Genomic DNA, 14,000 nt, shown 5'->3' with positions numbered 1-14,000 from the left:
GGCAGAGTCGACCTTTTTTACTGCCGACTTTTTTTAAACAGGTCAACCTTTTGACCCTGTCAACCTACTGTGGGGTAAATTTACTCAAGCTTATAAAAATTAAAAGATGTGCTGTTGCCCATAGCAACCAATATAATCTGTCTCTCATTTCTCTATTGCATCCTAGAAGATGATAGATGTCATTTTTAGAAGCTTTAGTAAATGTACCCCTTCCTGTGCCACACGCTTGCGGACAGCTGATTGGACGCAGAAGATGATGCCCTTGTTGGCGCACAATGCAGTTTGCGAGATCCATGAGCTCTGCGACTCAGCCGCCGCACACCCCATATACTAATCGCACAATGTATTTATCCCTGTTTTACAAGTAGGAATTTAAAAAAAAAAGTTTAAAAAGTGCGAAGTAAAAGTTTAGCAGACGTGGATGAGGCGACCCCGGGTGTCTGTATGTTCTTCTGGGTGACCCATAGACAATCTGGCCCTCAGGAAGACTCAGTATTTGCAGCCTTTGCCCCATGACGTCGCCCCATTTTATTCTTCTATCACTCCCGCAGCTTTTCCCCTTTCTTTTCAGTCTCTCTTGTTGCCTGCCCAATCCTAAATTGAGTCTCATCCCTGCTCTCCCCCTTCCCCTCCTCCAGGACTCTCCTCCCCCGTCTCCACCTTCCCTCTATTGCCTCTGTGCTTTTGTACTCCCTCTTCCCCCTCCCCAGTCTCCTTCCTCCCACTCCTCTCCAGCTCAATATGGCGAAATCCTATGATCATCTCTTCAAACTTCTTCTCATTGGGGACAGCGGGGTGGGCAAGACCTGTCTGATCGTCCGCTTCTCGGAGGACTCCTTCAACAGCACCTACATCTCCACCATAGGTGAGTTCCAGCCCTCCTACCTGCTGCATTCCTCACCTGCACTCACTCACTTCTCAGGACGCTCCCTACTCTGTCTGATCCACAGCTGAAGCTGAGCCACCTAGATTGCAAGCTCTTGGCCTCAGTGGCTGCTGCAGCACTTTCTGAATCTTTACCCTGTTCTCTGTTGCGTCTCATCCTGTGGCTGTATATTCCCCTCTGTAGCTGTACAGTGTCTGTGTTGTGTGCACAGTATGTTGCAGGGTTGTTATTGGGGAATTGTTGGTAACTGCCGCCGTTGTTCGGAGTGTTTTCCTTAGAGTTTTTTTCATGTGGATGTTGTTTTTGAGCCGGTGTCCAGCAATAAGTCACTTATAACAGTTTAACCTTTGATGACGACAAGTTTGTGTGAGTCAGAGGCGCAGGGAGAGCTGGGCACCCATCCTGTGCCATATCCAGTATGTACAGTAGCTGCTGGTGAGATAACTTCCCAGTCTATTGCTGCTGGGATACGCGCTGCTGTCCTCTGTGCAACAATGCCAGGAACAGTTCTCCCTCTGATCAGTTTGCACTTTGAATCCGCTCTTTTCCTTCCTGGCGGAAGAGCGTTCATCCCTGATCTATCAACCGCCCATAGTCCCAAGCAGGATACAGTATATAGGCTGAGACTACATTCCACCAGCTGGCTGTCTCCTAACTGCAGAGACCCCAATATGTATTTCCCCTAACATGGTTTTAGCAAATTTGCTGCCTGATCCTGGATTTGCTGTAAATGTGACCCTGTGTTGTCATATACCCCTGGCCAAAACCAATAACATTTGGTGATCATAATGCAGCAACTGCTGATCCGCTCTGCCAGTCCCTCCATTGGTTGCCTGTATATTACCGTATTCAATATAAAACACTTCTACTCGCATATAAAGCTATTACCCATACTGCACCAGCATATATCTCTGCACTTATCACACAATATCTCCCATCTCGACCACTACGCTCTGCACAAGATCTGCGTCTCTCTTCTGCACGGATCACTAGCTCCCATTCACTATTACAGGACTTTCATCGGGCTGCTCCCATCCTATGGAATGCCCTTCCACGCACAATAAGACTCTACACTAGCCTCCAAGTGTTCCCTGAAAACTCACCTCTTCAGGCAAGCCTATCATATTTATATACCACACACATAACCCTCTGAGGCACTTATGTATTATATAGCTTCCCTTCTGGACCTGTAACTTGGTGGGACTGCTATGCTATTACTGGTGCCTGTCCTTGTGTTTCCCTCCTATGTCCCTATAGATTGTAAGCTTGCAGCAGGGCCCTCTAACCCCCAAGTCTGTTGTTACCCAGTTTGTCTTATCACTGTCTACTATTGTAAAGCGCAACGGAATCTGCTGCGCTATATAACATAATGTAACGGAATCTGCTGCGCTATATAAGACACTGTAACGGAATCTGCTGCGCTATATAAGACACTGTAACGGAATCTGCTGCGCTATATAAGACACTGTAACGGAATCTGCTGCGCTATATAAGACACTGTAACGGCATCTGCTGCGCTATATAAGACGCTGTAACGGAATCTGCTGCTATATAAGACACTGTAACGGAATCTGCTGCGCTATATAATACACTGTAACGGAATCTGCTGCGCGATATAAGACACTGTAACGGAATCTGCAGGCGCTATATAAGACACTGTAACAGAATCTGCTGCGCTATATAAGACGCTGTAACGGAATCTGCTGCGCTATATAAGACGCTGTAACGGAATCTGCTGCGCTATATAAGACACTGTAATGGAATCTGCTGCGCTATATAAGACGCTGTAACGGAATCTGCTGCGCTATATAAGACACTGTAATGGAATCTGCTGCGCTATATAAGACGCTGTAACGGAATCTGCTGCACTATATAAGACACTGTAACGGAATCTGCTGCGCTATATATAAGATGCTGTAACGGAATCTGCTGCGCTATGTAAGACGCTGTAACGGAATCTGCTGCGCTATATAAGACACTGTAACGGAATCTGCTGCGCTATATAAGACGCTGTAACGGAATCTGCTGCGCTATATAAGACGCTGTAACGGAATCTGCTGCGCTATGTAAGACGCTGTAAATAAATAAACATCACCCAATACCCACCTTGGTGCATTGGTTTGTTTAACAGCACCATGCAGCAGTCGGTGGAGCACGATGATACGATATGTGTCTCTGGGGGCGTGGTCTCACTATGCGAATCACATTGCTAAGTCCACCTGGTCTGACGGAGCACAGAACAGTTTTGACTCAGATGTATGTAACGTGTTGTGCGCACCGTTCCAGAGGCCTCCAACCTAGGAACCTTTAAACACAGACTCAAGACCTGCTAGTCACGCGTTTCACTAATGTCCCTTCAGTTCCTAACCCAATACAACCCAAATGTCTAGTTCTATTTCTATTCTGTAACGTAAAAATGCAAAATGAAAACAGAAAAGTGCAACATTTATTATTATTATTTTTTGTTATTATTATTATTATTATTCTTTTTATGTGGTTTGATTTGGTTCCCATAAATTGGACTTTTCTGTCTGTGCAGGGATTGACTTTAAGATTCGGACCACAGAAATCCAGGGGAAGAAGATAAAGCTGCAGGTCTGGTGAGTCATGCAGTGAGAAATGTTTAACATATTAAGCTGAGTCGGTTCCCTTTGGGCCCTGGGAGTAGAGCCAGCTATTAGCCCAACCAGTGGAGGCCGGATCCAGCGTGTCTGTGGGTGTTATCCGGCTGTGTTGTGCTGTAACAACATGTGTCATTGTGTATCTACAAACACCCTGTTATATTGTCATAGCACCGGAGGGTGGGTATAGGGGATGAGTAGCACCTACACAGGGAACAGGGAGACATGGACTAACAATCGGGGTCTGAGAACTGGATTAGAGAATGTTTGCAGTTCGTACCAGTCCCTGCCCCATGGGATATGGTTAGCCCAGCACCGAGCAGCATGTGCTGGGGTGGGAAGAGCTGCTGCCGTCAGGTAATGGGGGCCGGGTAATTAACCCCCCCTCCGCCCCTCTTGCGGCACCACTGGTCAGGATGCTGCCATTCAATATACCGGCGCTGGCTTGCCGAATGCTGTCAGAACTCCAGCACAAGAACTTCAAAAAGGATCAGGATACCGACAGCCAAGGATTTGGGTTCGGTTCCTAACAGAGCCCCTGTCAAGATGCTCGGTATTGGGATGTCGGGGACTATCGGTTGACCAGCAGCATTCTGACCACCCGGATATTGTATGTATCCCAGTAACCGATACACTAACCATGCTGGCTTTTATTAATTTACAGGGACACAGCTGGACAGGAGAGGTTTAAAACCATCACGACTGCATATTATCGGGGAGCCATGGTGAGTATTTCAGTACTGCTCCCAGGTGATACAACTGATTTTATAGGGGGGGGGGTAGGTCAGGAAGTCTAATTAACACCAGCCACTCACGCCTGCACCTGTCTTTTCATTTCAGGGGATAATTCTGGTTTATGACATCACTGATGAGAGATCCTTTGAAAATATTCAAAACTGGATGAAGAGCATTAAAGAGGTGAGAAGGGGGGAGTGTGGCATTATAGGTGGTGATAGAGACATTACCCCAATAAACGGAAGGCGAGGGGTTTGGGCATTGATGGGTATTAGGTGGTCCGTGCTATCGTATAACGGAGAATAAGACCATGGCATCACATCGCCGCATCTGTACAATGCAGTGAGGTTGCACAGCACATCCAACCCGTGGAGTCTATGGGGGAAATGATCTATTGTGGCCAATACGCTGTTCATACTGCTATGAACGGGATTGGCCGAAAATACGGCCTGAGAAGTCAGAAAAGCTGCTGAGATCTGGGGATTGGTGGTGAAGTCCTTTGTATTTGGCTGCTGAGTTTCCTGGCAGGGACGACCCTGACACATCTCATGAATCAGTCAGATCTGTGCGATACTTCTCTGAGTAAAAATAATAAAAATATAAAAAATAGCGCCCCCTCCCATCCCATGAGTATAACCAGCCCTGGGCTCTTTGAGATGGTCCTGGTTCTAGAAATACAGGGGACAAAAAAGTTAGGGTTCTCCAGCATTTCCAAAACCAGCACCGAGTTCTTGGTCTGGTCCTAGTTACAAAAATACAGGGGACAAAAAGAGTGGGGTCCACTGTATTTTTATACCCAGCACGGGCGTCCAACAGCTATCCGGGTAATGCCACAGCTGGGGTACACTTATTATATAAAGTCCTGCAGCCAAAGCATTACTCCTGTGGCTGGTCAGCTGAAGTCTGGGGCAATCCCTGGCGCCCCTGGGTGGTGGGTGTCGGGTTCATAGTGTAAAAAAAATTAATCGTGACTGTTATGTGACGGGCGGTAACTTGGTTAGTCTGTATAGGAATGTGACGAACAGTGACTTGGTTAGTCTGTATAGGAATGTGACGGACTGTGACTTGGTTAGTCTGTATGGTTATGTGACGGACAGTGACTTGGTTAGTCTGTATGGTTATGTGACGGTTAGTCTGTATAGGAATGTGACGGACAGTGACTTGGTTAGTCTGTATAGGAATGTGACGGACAGTGACTTGGTTAGTCTGTATGGTTATGTGACAGACAGTGACTTGGTTAGTCTGTATGGCTATGTGACAGACAGTGACTTGGTTAGTCTGTATAGGAATGTGACAGACAGTGACTTGGTTAGTCTGTATGGCTATGTGACAGACAGTGACTTGGTTAGTCTTTATAGGAATGTGACAGACAGTGACTTGGTTAGTCTGTATAGGAATGTGACAGACAGTGACTCGGTTAGTCTGTATAGGAATGTGACGGGCAGTGACTTGGTTAGTCTGTATGGGTATGTGACGGGCGGTAACTTGGTTAGTCTGTATAGGAATGTGACGGGCAGTGATTCGGTTAGTCTGTATAGGAATGTGATGGGCAGTGACTTGGTTAGTCTGTATGGTTATGTGACAGACAGTGACTCGGTTAGTCTGTATAGAAATGTGACGGGCAGTGACTTGGTTAGTCTGTATGGGTATGTGACAGGCGGTGTCTCGGTTAGTCTGTATGGGTATGTGATGGGCGGTGACTCTGTTAGTCTGTATGGGTATGTGACGGGCGGTGACTCGGTTAGTCTGTATAGGAATGTGACAGGCAGTGACTTGGTTAGTCTGTATAGGAATGTGACGGGCAGTGACTTGGTTAGGCTGTATGGGTATGTGGCGGGTGGTGACTCGGTTAGTCTGTATGGGTATGTGGCGGGTGGTGACTCTGTTAGTCTGTATGGGTATGTGACGGGTGGTGACTCGGTTAGTCTGTATGGTTATGTGACGGGTAGTGACTCGGTTAGTCTGTATGGTTATGTGACAGGCGGTGTCTCGGTTAGTCTGTATGGTTATGTGACGGGCGTTGACTCGATTAGTCTGTATGGGTATGTGGCGGGTGGTGACTCTGTTAGTCTGTATGGGTATGTGGCGGGTGGTGACTCGGTTAGTCTGTATGGTATGGGTATGTGACGGGCGGTGTCTCGGTTAGTCTGTATGGGTATGTGACGGGCGGTGACTCGGTTAGTCTGTATGGGAATGTGATGGGTAGTGACTCTGTTAGTCTGTATGGGTATGTGACAGGCGGTGTCTCGGTTAGTCTGGGTATGTGATGGGTAGTGACTCTGTTAGTCTGTATGGGTATGTGACAGGCGGTGTCTCGGTTAGTCTGTATGGGTATGTGATGGGTAGTGACTCTGTTAGTCTGTATGGTTATGTGACGGGCGTTGACTCGATTAGTCTGTATGGGTATGTGATGGGTAGTGACTCGGGTAGTCTGTATGGTTATGTGACGGGCGTTGACTCGATTAGTCTGTATGGGTATGTGACGGGTAGTGACTCGGGTAGTCTGTATGGGTATGTGACGGGCGGTGACTCGGGTAGTCTGTATGGGTATGTGACGGGTAGTGACTCGGGTAGTCTGTATGGGTATGTGACGGGCGGTGTCTCGGTTAGTCTGTATGGGTATGTGAAGGGCGGTGACTCGGGTAGTCTGTATGGTTATGTGATGGGCGGTGACTCGGGTAGTCTGTATGGGTATGTGACGGGCGGTGACTCGGGTAGTCTGTATGGGTATGTGACAGGCGGTGTCTCGGTTAGTCTGTATGGGTATGTGATGGGTAGTGACTCCGTTAGTCTGTATGGGTATGTGATGGGTAGTGACTCGGGTAGTCTGTATGGGTATGTGACGGGCGGTGTCTTGGTTAGTCTGTATGGTAATGTGAGGGGCAGTGACTCGGTTAGTCTGTATGGGTATGTGACGGGCGGTGTCTCGGTTAGTCTGTATGGGTATGTGACGGGCGGTGTCTCAGTTAGTCTGTATTTATTTATTTATTTGTAGTTTCTTATATAGCGCAGCAGATTCCGTTGCGCTTTACAATTGTAGACAGTGATAAAACAAACTAGGTAACAACAGACAGACTTGGAGGTAGGAGGGCCCTGCTGCAAGCTTACAATCTATAGGGATATAGGAGGGAAACACAAGGACAGGCGCCAGTAATAGCATAGCAGTCCCACCGAGTTACAAGTCCAGAAGGGAAGCTATATAGTACATAAGTGCCTCAGAGGGTTATGGGTGCGGTATATAAATATGATAGGCTTGCCTGAAGAGGTGAGATTTCAGGGAACGCTTGAAAGTTTGGAGGCTAGTGGAGAGTCTTATTGTGCGTGGAAGGGCATTCCATAGGGTGGGAGCAGCCCGATGAAAGCCCTGTAATAGTGAATGGGAGCTAGTGATCCGTGCAGAAGAGAGACGCAGATCTTGTGCAGAGCGGAGTGGTCGAGATGGGAGATATTGTGTGATAAGTGCAGAGATATAAGCTGGTGCAGTATGGTTAATAGCTTTATATGTGAGTAGAAGTGTTTTATATTGAATACGGTAAGATACAGGCAACCAATGGAGGGACTGGCAGAGCGGATCAGCAGACGATGAGCGGCTTGCTAGGAAGATCAGCCTAGCAGCAGCATTTATAATGGATTGCAGTGGTAAGAGTCTGTTCTTGGGAAGACCAGTTAGGAGACTGTTGCAATAATCAATGCGGGATATAATGAGTGCATGGATAAGAGATTTAGTAGTGTCTTGTGTGAGATACGGTCGTATTTTGGATATGTTTATCTGTATGGGTATGTCTGTATGGGTATATGACGGGCGGTGACTCTGTTAGTCTGTATGGGTATGTGACGGGCGGTGTCTCGGTTAGTCTGTATGGGTATGTGACGGGCGGTGACTCGGTTAGTCTGTATGGGTATGTGACGGGCGGTGACTCGGTTAGTCTGTATGGGTATGTGACGGGCGGTGACTCGGTTAGTCTGTATATGGGTATGTGACGGGCGGTGACTCGGGTAGTCTGTATGGGTATGTGATGGTTAGTGACTCGGTTAGTCTGTATGGGTATGTGACGGGCGGTGTCTCGGTTAGTCTGTATGGGTATGTGACGGGCGGTGACTCGGTTAGTCTGTATGGGTATGTGACGGGCGGTGACTCGGGTAGTCTGTATGGGTATGTGACGGGTGGTGACTCTGTTAGTCTGTTTGGTTACATCTCCGCCTCTGGTTTTTGTAGAATGCAGCAGCGGGAGTTGAGAGAATGCTCCTAGGTAATAAATGTGACATGGAGAACAGACGGAAAGTCCCGAAGGAGCGAGGGGAAAAGGTACGCCACATGTATACGCCGAGGCGGACTGATCTATCACTGTTTTGGTTTGTATAAATAAGTATTCTCTCCTGTATCCCAGCTCGCTAAGGAACATGGCATCCGCTACTTTGAAACCAGCGCTAAGTCCAGCCAGAATGTGGACGAGGTAGGTGACAACTGTCTGTAAACATGTCCCACCTGGGGGGTGGGGGGTTCATGCGTCCCCAGCATTTCCTTATACACAATCTGTGAGCTTGCCTCATCTGAGGAGCCCATATGGGCCCCTGGAATAAGCAGCAGCCCAGAGCTAAGTGTCATATTGCTGTGTGCATCAACCACTCAGATGCCTCATGTCTTTTGTCTTTCCACAGGCTTTTAACACACTGGCCACAGATATCTTAGTGCAGATGTCGCGGAGAGCGGTAAGTGTTGGACCTACCCCCATAGGGCTATAAATGGCCCCTATGAACCTATTACTGTACCAAGAGGCTGACACTCTGTTTCTTACAGGCTCACGGCATGAAAGACCCAGTGGACTTAAAAAGTTCCTCTAAGAAAGGTAGCAACAAGTGTTCTGTTATATAAAGGTCCGACGGCGTGGAACACGGAACGCCCCCTCCCCCATTATTTACATGGCATGGGGGGGCCAAGATCCAGATTCTTATTCCTGAAAGACATTTATAACCTGCCAACGAAGAGATTCACCGGCGTTACCCCATTTCTCCAGAAAGGCTGGGAGAGCATTTTTCCTCAGTCCCCAACAAAAGTGTGGGAGAGGCCATCTTTAGTATGAAGACAAGATCATTGTGAGCTGGGAAGGAGCACGGATCTACAAACTGAGGGACACTCGTCTTCGGAAGGTGGGAAAAAAAGAGGGAAGACGCCGGCATAGATCTCGCTGACAGGAATTCCCAGAGTATTTTCCCATTGTGTCCTGCCCTGAAATCTTCTCCCCTCAGCTTGTAACCTCAGTATTACCGGAGAAGGGCTCTGGGGATCATGGGATACTCTGTTACACTGTACATAGGGCGGTACTCCCGCATTACGGGGTATTAGTACTGTGAACTCTAGGAGCACATTTAAAAGAAAATTAGAATTTACTAACAGAGATGAAGAGTTGATATTGGGGAGGATAATCTTAGTCTAGAATGTTATTGGGAGACGAGGCAAGTGTATGAGTGTGTCAGGATCACGGCACTTACAGCTGGCTTGTGGCTGATGCATAGGCACAGCATGCTGGGACTAGTAGTTCTACAAAAGAGATGTGTTGTCAGGCTTATGTCACAAAGTAGATTGCTTCCACACCTACAGATATTCTACTGCAGGGGTATACAACATGTGGCTGTCCAGCTGTTGTTGAACTACATATTCCAGCATGACCTGGCGCAGTTGAGTAGACTATACTGGAATGTATAGTTCTGCAACAGTTTTAGGGCTGCATGTTGAATACTTGAGTTCTAATGCAGATTACCCCAAAGCTGATACACAAATAAATCAGTGAACAGCGCATGTAAGTGCTCTATTTAAGCTTGAGGGCAGCTGTGTTTGGTTTTCTCCCAACTCCCCCTAGGCAAGTGGAATGTTGCAGGACCAATGCAGACACAGGTGGAGACTTGAAAACAAGTCACGTCCAGCATCATTGTTTAACCTAATGACGTTTTCCTTTAACTCACCAGTATTCCTAGAAAAATATATACAGTGGTTGATTCCCCTGTAAATATCTGAGAGAGCCACACGATTGGGAAAATATAAAATCATTTTATTATGTGGTTAAAAAAACAATATACATCTATATCAATGGGACATAAAAATAATTGCTTAAAAATCAGACCTACACATCAGCAAATAATTTATCAAGATATATGACAAAAGTTTAAAGATGTCGTCCCCTGCTGAGAAATAAAAGTCATTCTTAAGGTGCGTACACACGTACAGATTTTTCTGTCTGATCTATCTGCTGGGAACAAAAACCTGGAAATGTATGGGAGCAAATGACAATCAAAAAATTGTTCCCAAATGTTTGAAAAAAGACAATGATCAGACAAAGTGGTCAGATAAATTGTTTCAATCATTCTGATATAACAAATATATATATTTTCTGTTTTCCTGCATTTGGATGGAAATTTTTGATTGTCATATGCTTCCATACATTTCCAGGTTTTTGTTCCCACCAGATAGATCTGTACGTGTGTACGCACCTTGTGGCCCGCTCCTTTTAGAGTAAGTTCTGTAAAAGGGTGGTGTAATATATAAACGTGCTCCAGGGCGTTTGAGTTTGAATGAGAATAACAGTAGCCGGTGTAGGTATATCTCTCCCTGTCCGCAGACAGCTCCAGCTACCCCCCCCCCCCCCCCCCCACAGCGGCACAGTTTTTCCTCCTGATGAAACCGCTGAATGCAGAGATTCACGTTGAGGATTGGGGCTGGCACATACTCCCTTGCCTGCAAAAACTCTTGGCCCTCTCTGCCTAACCAAATGTGCCCAGCTGAAACTGAATCTGCCGGTGTATCCATCATCTAACCTTCAAGGTTCCTCTCTGTGCACCTAAGCGGCGCACCATCTATACACACTGCCGACTCCGACAAGTGCCAACAAACAGCTGGGGTGAGTTCTCCTTACGCCACTCATAGGGCCTTATTCTGGTTCACTCTCAGAGGCCAATGCCTTCTCAAATTGACAAAACCATGTGCACTGCAGGTGGGGCAGATGTAACATGTGCAGAGAGAATTCGATTTGGGTGAGTTATTTTGTTTCTGTCCAGGGAAAATACTGACTGCTTTATTTATACACTTTGAAGAAAAACCCCACCCAAATCTAATTCTCTCTGCACAAGTTACATCTGCCCCACCTGCAGTGCACATGGTTTTGTCTATTTGAGAAGGATTTTGCCTCTAAGAGTGAACCAGAATAAGGCCCATAGACACAGCTGTGTCCGGCAGTTCAGAGTGTTTCATCTGCGCTGACTGCTGATAGGTGGACGGCTCGCTCCCTGCAAATGACAGCAGCAGAGGTACGTCAACAGGCGACGGCCACTGTGGCGGGGGAGCTGGAGCTGGGGCCTAAGAATTACTTATTTCTCAGCAGGGGACGGCCACTGTGGCGGGGGAGCTGGAGCTTTTTGCAGACAGTGAGCGTTATAGTAAGTAAGTAAGTAAGTAAAATTTATATAGCGCACTTTCTCCAGCAGGACTCAAGGCGCTTACAGACATTAAAAAAAACAATGCACATAATACAGAGGATGTTGGAGGTACAGTAACAGACATGTCACAGACAAAAGCCCCTGAGCACACAGTAAGCATAATGCAGGAGTGGTGCAGCATTTTGGATAATAACTTCCATGGGTTGTGTACTCCACCCTGACAAGGTACCAAGTGCGGCAGCCATTTTAGGCGCTCTGCGTAGGATTACCCAGGGTGAAATAGATTACCCCTAAAAGAAACTACCCAAAATGGATGATTTCAATGTATACTCAGGTCCATGTATTTTTCATCCCATTCACAAGTGCACCAGATGAGGCAGCCATGGAGGGCGCACTACGAAGGTTACACTGTAAGGGGCGAGCCATACAAGGACCCAATGCATATATTGGAAAGCAAATACTTCTGTAGTAGTATGATAAACCCTGCACAGAAACATCCACGTGATCCACATCCTGTCCGCGGAGATACCACCTGAGGCAACCAGCTTGGTGCACTGCATAGGTCAGCGCTGGCAGGGTGTGCAATCTGCGGAGATACACATTACAGGAAAAAGCACATGGTGGGGTTGATGTGTGCTGCAGGAGAGGAGGGGGGGGGGGGGGAGAGAAAAGACATGAATACACATTTGCAGGGGACTGACACTTTTACAAGGGATTGATGGGTGAAGTGTTGGTGCATAGGCTGACCCTGCTGCTTCCCCTCAAGGCTCCATGCTCACCATGAGGGGTAGGGCTGGGGGTAGTCCAGGTGTTCTCAGCCGTAGGGGTGGTGGGCCTGGTCCACTCATGGCAAAGGTGAGTTGAGGCCACATGATATTCCTGAGTTTTTTGGGTATAATGCAGTCCTTCAGCAGTAATGATGGTTTGTTCTTTGCCTTCTGGTTTCCTTCGGGTTAACGCGGGTATAACGCTGCTATTAATTTTAAGATGACCCTTTATAACTAGACCCCTAACGTCCTAAAGGACTGACGTCCCAAACTATACTCAATATATAAGCCTAAACCAAACATATGTCCATCCTGAATTAGCTGCCCCTCCCAATACACCTCCCCCACCAGCAAAAGGTGCTAATCAGACCAAACCAATGTAAGAGCAGTAGCACTATCCCAATATTTCTAAGTTCTTCACATAGCACAGATAAAACCACCACAATAGCAGCTTTTACAGATTTAAAGCGATGCTCTGCAGTAGAATGCAGTTATACCTACACCGGCTATGTTTATTCTCATTCCAACTCCCTGGAGCACCTTATATAATACACCACCATTTTACAGAACTTACTCTAAAAGGAGGGGGCCTAAGAATTACTTATTTCTCAGCAGGGGACGACATCTTTAAACTTTTATCGTATATCTTCATAAATTATTTGCCGATGTGTATGTCTTATTTTAAAGCAATTATTTTTATGTGCCATTGATATAGATTTATATTGTTTATGTAACCACATAATAAAATAATTTTATATTTTCCCAATGCGGCGCTCTCTCAGATATTTACAGGGAAATCAACCTCTACATATATCGGATGGACGGTCGGAAATCGTTATAGTGTGTGGGCCCTTCAGATGTCGATTGGTGTGTTAATTGCAGCAGTCTGAGCCAATGAAAACAGTCCATTTCTATAGCTACGGAGCGTTCTTATTGGTTGGTATTGAATCGCTGTATGTTAGTTACAGTTACTTGGTAAATGAAGGTGTTTTGCTAACATGTTGAGTCCTCACATTGGAGCGCGCTCTAGTTTATATCATAAAATAATTTTTTGCAACATTTTTAATCTCGCTCACATTTTATTTGCCTGGATCTTGAAGATTTGAGATCCGGTTATAGATTTCTGTCCTGTGTAATTCCTGTCTGTAGGACTATGCTAGAGGGACGTGGGTCTACAATTGCATTATTGTGGCTCAAGCCTCCACTGTATTGGACAGTGTTCGGTCTGGATGCAATGACGCAATTGAATATCACCTAAGGCTGCCCTCTTCACCCAGGCATGTGGGAGGCTCTCTCTCCCAGAAATTCATGGTAAGCAACTCGTAATACTGCAGCTGCTGTGGAACTACACATCCCAGCATGGACTGACACATTTTTTATACGTGTAAGCAGCACAACCATAACTCCCAACTGTCATTGGTGGTCCAACGGGAAATTTTGGGGGGTGTGGTCTCGTGTCCTCCATATTGCATCACTTGTTTGAGGCCCTATTTTGCCGCGGCTCCCCTCTGCCTGCGGGGGATAGATGCTGTGCGTATATGCACAGCGTCTATTCCCCGCTGA

General features: G+C 46.6%; 1 protein-coding gene across 1 annotated transcript; it reads left to right on the top strand.

Annotated features, from left to right (window-relative positions):
• Window positions 1-615: 615 nt before the first annotated feature.
• RAB13 (RAB13, member RAS oncogene family) lies at window positions 616-13,498 on the top strand. Its single transcript, XM_083167450.1, has 8 exons — window positions 616-865; window positions 3,426-3,486; window positions 4,172-4,232; window positions 4,348-4,425; window positions 8,459-8,548; window positions 8,631-8,696; window positions 8,902-8,952; window positions 9,041-13,498. Exons 1-8 carry the CDS (start codon window positions 742-744, stop codon window positions 9,113-9,115), a joined length of 606 nt encoding a protein of 201 aa, XP_083023576.1. The 5' UTR covers window positions 616-741; the 3' UTR covers window positions 9,116-13,498.
• Window positions 13,499-14,000: the final 502 nt, after the last annotated feature.

Source organism: Crinia signifera, chromosome 12 (genome assembly GCF_055691185.1).
Source record: "Crinia signifera chromosome 12, ASM5569118v1, whole genome shotgun sequence".
In the NCBI taxonomy this organism is placed as follows: Eukaryota; Metazoa; Chordata; class Amphibia; order Anura; family Myobatrachidae; genus Crinia; species Crinia signifera.
The sequence above is the reverse complement of the archived record's forward strand: the minus strand, read 5'-3'. Positions and strand labels throughout refer to the sequence as shown.